General features: G+C 39.1%; 1 protein-coding gene across 1 annotated transcript; it reads left to right on the forward strand.

Moving 5' to 3' along the window:
* Nucleotides 1-5,970: 5,970 nt before the first annotated feature.
* LOC132119371 (keratin, type I cytoskeletal 15-like) lies at nt 5,971-8,702 on the forward strand. The gene is made up of 6 exons (XM_059529246.1): nt 5,971-6,534; nt 6,787-6,869; nt 6,950-7,106; nt 7,190-7,351; nt 7,509-7,634; nt 7,989-8,702. Exons 1-6 carry the CDS (start codon nt 6,055-6,057, stop codon nt 8,211-8,213), a joined length of 1,233 nt encoding a protein of 410 aa, XP_059385229.1. The 5' UTR covers nt 5,971-6,054; the 3' UTR covers nt 8,214-8,702.
* Nucleotides 8,703-9,420: the final 718 nt, after the last annotated feature.

The following is a 9,420-nucleotide window of genomic DNA, read 5'->3' on the forward strand; positions in this document are numbered from 1 at the left end:
TGTTGTATGGAAGGGGGTAGTTCTCAAAGTATAAGGACTTATCAGACAGTTTCAACCAATATCCCTGCTAAATGTACGTATAGGGTAAAGTCTTTTTCAGAATCATGGCCAAGAGTTTGTCTGGAAACCTGAAAAGAAATAACTGCATTGATAATGTGGTACAGAAGACAGTGATATCAGGGTGTTCTGGGTGTTTACAACATTCCATTATGATATGGCACAAGATCCAGATGCAAATGTGGGGAAAAAGGACCTCCATGTTGTCTTCCTAGACCTTGATAATAATGCCCTTGGGTAGGTGCCCTGTAATCTCCTATTGGGCTGCTTTCAACTTCTTTTACATTCCGGACACCATTACAACTTTTGAAATCATGTTTCCAAGATCTGCAGTTTTGCTTTACCACTTCTGAGGTTACCAACTAGTGGAAAGTCTTGGAAATTGACATTATAGCAGGATCACTCTTGGGTATAATATGGCTATGGAGGTCCTAATTCAAGACTCAAGGTGGGTGGTAGATGAACAGCAGCTGAATGGGACTTGTGAATTTCTCCCTTCAGAGCCTATACTGATGACATTACTACTCTGATCACGACGGTGCCATGCACCGGAAGACTACTCAGGAAACTAGAGGAGAATGTCAGATGGGCCTGAATTAAAATAAGACTTCCAAATCTCATTTTTCAAGATAAAGAAAAAGTCTAGCATTTTAAAAGGGAGTACTCAGTGACATCAAGTTCTTCATTGGAAATGATTGTACCAAAAGTATCTGAGCAGCCTGTGAAAAGCCTTGGTATGATGCAAGCCTGAAAGACAAAGAACAGGTACAACAACTGCAGAAGGAGATCAGCAGTGGACTACAGGCCATTAACAGTACTCAACTACCTGGAAGACTGAGGGCCTGGTGTTTGAAGTTTGGCCTTCTACAATGTGTACTGGTGTCCCTAACAGTTTGTAAAGTTCCAATCTCAACAGTAGAGAAACTGGAAAGAGGAATCACAGTTTACATCCAGAAAGGGCTCAGAGTTACATGGTGTCTTACCAACATAGGCCTTTGTGGAAGTTCTGTCCTAAAACTGCCCTTCACTAGTCTCACAGAAGAGTTCAAGTGCACTAAAGTGAGACTTTAGATTACTCTGAATGAATCACAAGACATAGTGCGGTACAATGCACCAACCTCAGTAGCAGGCCACAAATGGGGACCAGCTAGTGCAATGAGGAGGTGATAACAGCAATTAAACATGCATACATTGAGGGGCATGTTCAGCACGAAAGAGGAAGCCTTGGGTTAACAACAAAACGTCCAGAGTGGAACAAAGCCACAGCACAAGGGAGGAGGAAGATGGTGGTATGCAAACAGGAGGAAGCAGCAAGGTGTGCTAAGGCAGTCTCCCCCGGTAAACAAGGACAGTGGACACAGTGCTATAGAGTGAAGAAGAGGAGGATCAGCTGGAAGGACCTGTGGAGCATGGAAGTGAAGCTGCTTGGCTTTATCATCGGAACTACTTATGACATCCTTTAAACAAAAATTAATCTCAAACAGAGGTTGGGTGAAGACCCTGGATGTGCTCTCTGCTCCAGCCCAGCTTCCCTCAAGCACATACTGACAGGGCGTGAAGTCAGCCTCACCCAGGGTATGTTTGTGTTGAGTCACATCCAAGTCTCTAAGAGCCTTGCCTCCACCCTTGAGGAAAAACGTATCGCCACCAATTCTTTACCACCAGCGAGTAACTTCCCTGCAAGCCATCTTTGTCCATGAAGGGGCAAAAGTAACCAGGAACAGGCATACATCACTGAAGCATAAACAGGTTTGGATAACCTGTGAATGGAAGATGCTGGTGGATATTGGTTGTCAGCTTGCTTTTCATCCAGGGATCACAACCACTACCCTCAAACCTGATATAGTTCTCTGGTTCCCCTCTGTGTAGAAGGACTTCATCACTGGACTCACCGTACCCTGTTGAGACTTATTGGAAGAGGCTTATGAGTGTAAATACCTAAGATATGCTGAGCTAGCTGTCGATTTATTACTCGTGAATATAATCCGGCTGTTGGATATACGATGTAACTTGCTAAGAGGCCAGGCAATCAGAAGCCGGAGCTTGTGCATAACACGTATAACTACATCAGAGGCAGCTGAGAAAAACAGCCAGTAGCTCTAGTCTAGATAAAGAGGCAAGAATCTGACTGGGTTCAAAAATAGCAAGGTGGGGGGAAAAATGGCGCTGGGGGGGTGTACCTGGGTTTCCAGGTATCACTGTTGAGCCCTCTTGGGATGTTGTGGGCTCATCAATGAAACATCAGTGAAAGAGGGAGTCCACCTGATGACCCCGATGACATACCCTCCAACATTTAATGATATACCTGTCTCCCATAACTTCAATCGCATCCAGCATCATCAAAGTACCTGCAAATGTCAAGATCAAGAATATTCAACTGGTACATGCTCGCACACATATCATTTTTTATAATTTTATATTTTTATTAAAGCGATCAGGTTGTGGCTTTCAATTCGATAGAGTTGAAATTTGCACAACACCTGGTTCTCCAGGGTATTAGAGGTGTTAGTGTTTAACACACTCACATGTAAGCAAGACCAGCCACACTTGTAGCAGTAATACCAGCATATTGGCAAAACAGATTTGGTGAATGTTCCAATGCATCATTATGATTACACTCTGGAGAGTGTGAAAGGTTTCTGTTTAAAAAGTATTTTTGCAGCTTTGAACAATTTAGCCAATCAGAAATATCTGTTGATTTCTTGAACTCAACAGCTAATCAGAGGCATTTAAGTAATGTATTATTGTATACAGACTTAAGTTTCTTGTTTCCAAGGACACTGGCAGTCAGATTTTTGTTTACACATTTTCACTTGCTTGAATCATGGTTTCTTCATGCACACACATCTGCAGTACAAGAATGAGGTAATACTTTACCTGACATGTCTGTGCCTCATTGCCAGTGTTTAGGGTAACACCTTACAAGTAATGCAAGTTACATGATCACATTACTTTTTCCAGTAACTAGTAAATTAACCCATTAATTTTTAATTTACAAGACAATATCTGAGTTACTTTTTCAAATAAGAAACGTGTTACTATATTTTCCCATTTATTGACTGACAGCTCTCCGGTTCCCATGTTGAGAGAAATTGGGAATAAGTGCAGCGGTGTTGTGTGTGCGGTGTAAACTTGATTCGTACTGTAGTTCTAGGCTAAATGTGAACATGCATTTACTGATCTCACTTGCACAAAAACAGATTCAGAATTCCTCAAAAAGAATAAAAACAGTAAACTGCAAACTCACAACATGTCGCAAACCTGCAATAATAAAATGTTAAATATCCTGTGTGCATGTAATCTCATTTTATTAACCAGCATCTTTGTTGCTGACCTTTGATGATCCAATTCAACCATTAACAAAAATTATTTGTGTTATTATTGTGATTTGTGGTTTTTTTTATTGCTGAAGAGTGATGAACTCTTTTCTCCGGCATTCTATTCTTCATGCAGTCCAGAATGGAAGCACAGCTGAAAGGTTTGTTTGAGCAGGAATTTACATTTCCTTCAGTCTGAGAAAATGAAAGGGGTTTAACATTTTCGACAAATATAGCTTTTTTATATTAAAAACAAATAAGCAAGAACAGACCAGATGAGAAAAAGTAACACAAAAGTAACCTATTACTTTCCATAAGAAGTAAGGCTAATACAATTAGATAGAATAAAGGATTCTTTATCTACATCTATATCTAACTTTTATATATCTTTAGCTTTATTATTTTATCTACAGCAGGCCATTTCATTGCCTGAATTAACAGTGTTGATCCACTATGTGGAGCAGCTATTTTTATCATTTTTATAGTGTTCATTATTACAACTGTACAGTGGGTAAACGCGTTTGCAGTGGCTTTTTATACAGTATATAACACTGAAAATCCCATGTAACTCTTTGGTCTGAAGTGAGTGGCATCACAGTACATTTGGAATTTTACCATAATAGCACTCTAATTTACCCTAATTAGCACTTATCTAAACTTTCACTATGTTGTAAATTATTACAGGTAAATAAAACAAAAGCTTAACCAAAATTTAAAATAAAATTAGATTAGATAAAATAGGTGATGATAATCATCTCTATATATCCGGGGGCAGCAGGGCATTACCATACCCGTGTTAAAGCTGGTGCTCGTCTGGACAGAACACCCAATTGTTATTCATTTTCATGAGTAATATCAGTTATCTACTCTCCCATGAGCTCTTTGAGGACACCTCATACAACAGAGAGAGAGAGTTGGGGTGGAGCTCTGTTTATACAGTGAGTCATGATGAATGAGAGTCATCCAGACTAATGCCTTCACAGCAGAGACAGACTTAAGCACAAAAAATAGAACAGGTCTATCACTTCTGGAGTCATGGAGATGCATTGTAGTTGTAAAATCTATCTTAATAAAATCTTAATATCAGTAATATTGTTTTAAAAAGGCTACAAAATTACAGACCTTAAATCATGCACAAAGTAAAAGCACCAAAAAAAGAAAAGAAAAAGAAAGAAAGAAAGAAAGCATGCAAAAGATGTAATTTTGTAGTCAATTTGTTCATGCTTCTCACTCCACTCATACCATTAAAACCATTTATTACTAGTGCTTGCTTAAAAAAAAAAAAAAAAAAAAACTTAGCAACTGCACAACAGCCTGGCAACCACAACATAATAGCATTGTGACAGAAAGTTGTGAGCACATGGCAAATAAGCTTGACCTGATATTTACTCAAAGAACATATATTTTACTATTAAAAGAAACAATATTGAATGTTAAGCTAAGAATTGTCAGAAATTCATATAAATATTACAGTATGAGAATCAGTGACATGATGGTCACTGTTTATCTGGATGTATTAATATTCAAAAATACATTACATATAAATTCATGCATGCAACTTGAATAATGCTCTTTTATGATAAGCATAAACTAATTTATCAATTAAAATTAATTTAAATAATTTTTAGGGAAGCATCAAGTAAAAACTTACACATGTGTTCTGATAGTATCATGAAGAAAAAAATACTAATCAAAAAGAATAAAATTCTTTAAACAAAAAGCTTAAGCATATTTTTTCTTTATAATTTCTTAGGGGAAAAAAAGGTTTTAATATTTTTATATTTGCATATTATATTCATATTTAAATGGGTTTACAGTTTAAATGGCTTTTGTCCACAAAATTAAAGTCAAGAGCGACCAACAGAGTAATGTGTGACAAATATGCCAGTTGAATTTTTTTTTAAATAAATCAATAAATAAATAAAATAAATATATATGTGTTATATATATAACTGTATGCAACAAACATGAATTCATGCTTTAACTTGGCACATGCATTTTAAAATTGATTTCTTAAAGATTTTTTTTCTTCATAAGACACTGTTATTTGTCACTAAACCATGTGTCTTTATGTGTCATCAGCATACAGCACAAGTGTTTTCATGGCTTTAGATGATGACTTTCCCTCTCACATCTGCAGACTGAGAACAAACATTTGAACTCTGAAACTCTGACATTTGGTTGCTGCCAGGTTTATATTCACTTAATGCTTGATCAAAAATGGTGAATTTAAAATTACTTGGTATTCTCTCATTACTGGTAGAGTGTTTTTGTTCTGTTTCAAACTGACAAAGAGAGGAAATAGGGCACACGTGTGTGTGTGTGTGTGTCTGTGTGTGTATGTGTGTGTGTGTGCCCATAACTTTGTTGCACTCCCTTCATTGAAATCTCAAGGGTGAGGACATTGAAGTAGTTCAAAAAGACACAGAGACATTCCTTTGCAGTATCCTCACTAGGGTGGAAACTGAATACTGGTCCTTGAGTCTCAACTGGAGGTTGCAGAAGGGACTGGCACACACCCTCCTTCCCCCCTCCCGGCCAGAAAATGCAGTTCCCGCCCTCAGGCTCTATCTTATAAGAAGAAAAATCTGGGCTTGAAGACACCATTCCTCTTCAGGACAACTCCTGGCAGTTTCCTGCAGTGACCTCTGCGTTCTTCTCATCTCAGCATCCATCCACCATGTCGCTCTCTGTTCGTACGACAACCTCCACAGTTCCCAGGACTGTGACCTCCAAGTCCATTATCACTAAGACTCGGAGCAGTTCGGCGGCCTTTCCGCAAAAAGCCCACAGCGTGTATGGAGGTGGTCTAGGAGGCAGCACCCGCATCTCTACTTACAGAGTTGGAGGTGGTGGAGGATATGGTGGAGGATACGGTTTTGGTGGAGGATACGGAGGAGGATACGGAGGAGGACATGGTGGAGGATTCAGCTCTGGAATCATGGTTGGAGGAGACAGTGACTTGATCCAGCTGAATGAGAAGGCCACCATGCAGAACCTGAATGACCGTCTGGCGTCCTACCTGGAGAAGGTGCGCTCACTGGAGGCTGCCAATGCCACTTTGGAGAGGCAGATCCGTGAGTACTATGAGAAGAAAGGGCCGATCGCACAGAGGGACTACAGCAACTACTGGAACACCATCAAGGACCTGAAGGACAAGGTACAGTGATGCCTGAAAGAATATGCAACGTTATAAAGACTAGCAAATTCTAGTGCACTAATCTAGTTGCTAAATAATAAATGGCAGATTATAGAGAATCCTTGCAACACACTACTGCATACTGTTCTCATACAAACGACTGCATAGTTGCAAAGTCTGACATATTTGGCATGCAACCAGGTGACATTTTGCCCTAAATTTATGTTCTAAACTCATGTATTAAAAACTGCATATCAATGTTTTTCATTTCAGATTAAAAATGCTACCATCAACAACGCCAACATCCTCCTGCAGATCGACAACTCTAAACTGGCTGCTGATGACTTCAGGATAAAGTAAATCCTCTTAAAAAACATTCCTCTGTAACCGTGATAGCTTTAGAGTTTATTCCTCATCCTGCTTCTCCACCAATCAGATATGAGCATGAGGTGGTGATGCGGCAGTCTGTGGAGGCTGACATCGCTAACCTGCGCCGCTTGCTGGACCAGACTACCCTGACAAAGGCTGACCTGGAGATGCAGATCGAGAGTCTGCAGGATGAGCTGGCGTTTATGAAGAAGAACCACCAGGAGGTTTGTAGTAACTTACCCTTTTTAAATTTTTGAAATTGTGCAGCTAATCATAGACCTGATGCTGAATCCTTGTGGGTTTACAGGACTTGGCTGCACTGAGGGCACAGCTGACAGGCACAGTGAACGTAGAGGTCGATGCTGCTCCTCAGCAAGATCTGAACAAGGTTCTGGAGGAGATTCGTTCTCATTACGAGAACATCATTCAGAAACACCGCAGGGAACAGGAAGACTGGTTTAAAAACAAGGTAAGACATCTTCTGTACTCATGAATCAGTGAAGACCCCTGATTTCACTCAATCAAAGCTGGTTTCTTATACTAGTAATACTAAGGTAAAAAAATACAGCTGAGTTTATGATGTACAATACTTGAATTTATATTGTGTGTGTTCCTGTCTCTCTTAGACGGCAGGTTTGAACAAAGAAGTGGCCATCAGCACAGAAACCATACAAACAACGAAGACACAGTTCACAGATCTACGACGCACCTTGCAGGGTCTGGAGATCGAACTGCAGTCTCAACTCAGCATGGTGAGAAACAAGGGGAATACAGGAAGTATAGGGGGAGAGCAAGAGATTACATTATCTGAACTCAAGTTCAGCAAAATATTACTTAGGTTAGGGAAGCAAGCCAAGAAAGATCCAGAAACAGATGGACAAGAGGGCGAGTGTGAGACATGTCAAAAATGTTTTATTTTATGAAGTCCTCCAAATCCCAGGAAGTAGGTGAGGTACAATGAAAGGAATGAGAGAAGCCATACATAACTCTTGAGATGTGAAGGGTTCATTTGTGGACTTTCTTCTTGGTGGTGTTTTTCTGTGACATTTTTCGTACAGCAGCACTTTATTGTGACCTATTTTTGCATGTTCCCATTACTTGCACAGAAAGCGGCACTGGAAAACTCACTGGCAGACACAGAGGCTAGGTACAGCGCTATGCTAGCAGGCTACCAGAACCAAATCAACATGCTGGAAGCCGAGTTAAGTCAAGTAAGGGCTAGCATTGAGCAACAGGGGCGAGAATACGCCTTGTTGTTGGACATCAAGACTCGTCTGGAGCAGGAGATCGCCACCTACAGGAGCCTCCTGGAAAACCAAGACATTAAGTAAGTTCATTTATTTTATTTGTCAATTGTGTGTCAAAAGTGGTGCATGGATTATGTTAAGTCATTCAGTCCTGAAATTACTTCACTAATGCATCTTTTTCTTCTTCTTCTTTTTTTTTCAGGACTCAAATACCAGGTAATTCTTTCTTTGCGTACTGAAGTGGGATGGTCGGTTTCAGACAGGTACTACAGTGAATGTATAAAATTTTGCAATATTGACTCTCTCTCTCTCTCTCTCTCTCTGCCTTTAGGTGCAACTGTCACTGTCTCCACAGGTGGAACAACAACAATCCAGAAGACACAGCACTTCTAAATGCAGAATGCACACTGCTTTATGAGACAACATCTAGATACACACATATATTTGGTTTTGAAAGTTTACTAAAGTAATAATGAGAAAAAGTGCTATAAAAAGAAAAACAGATGATGATACTCATATTTGTGTGTGATAAAACCTAAAGTCTCTGAAAATAAAACTGCTGTCATGAAATTACATTTTGCATTGTTTTTCTTTAACTGAACACTATATTCTTTCTTTTACATAAAAGAGTAAAAATGCAAAATAAAATGGAAATTCACATTCCTGACATAATATTTAGACTGTAGTGTGGTGACACAGTGTTCCATTACATGAAAACACCCATTTACAGTAATCATTAGAAACAAGAATGTTTCTAATGAAACAAGGAAATAAACAGAGTCTCTGTCTTCCCAAAGTTTTTCATGGGTTCCTTCCATAACAGCCTCACAACAATAGTGTATATGTTGCCTGGCAACAGATCCACCACAAAAGTGGTGATGGGAAGGTCATAAAAGCTGGTTGGCCATTGACTTCTCCTTATCAGTAAAAACCTTTGACCCTCATAAACAATTGCAATTGTGTAACTGGATAAAGTAACATTTATATATAGAGGAAAATATGTTCAGAAGAGAAAGAGACTCAAAGAGAGACATGAACATACACATGTATTTCATGAATAAAAATGCTATGTGGCTACTACTTTCATGTATCTTGGCTTTATTTGTTAAGATTAAGGTCAAATATGTTCTACACTTACAGTTATGTGATTTGCAGGAGGCAACAAGTCATGTAATGACCAGTAATCTTCATAAAGAGACAGAAGAGTTAGTAAAATGTAGAGAGAAAATAGTATATAATACATTTCAACTTTATCTCTACATGAAAGCAGACACATAAGTGTGGTATTATT

The sequence above is a fragment of the Carassius carassius genome, chromosome 38, assembly GCF_963082965.1.
Source record: "Carassius carassius chromosome 38, fCarCar2.1, whole genome shotgun sequence".
Taxonomy (NCBI): Eukaryota; Metazoa; Chordata; class Actinopteri; order Cypriniformes; family Cyprinidae; genus Carassius; species Carassius carassius.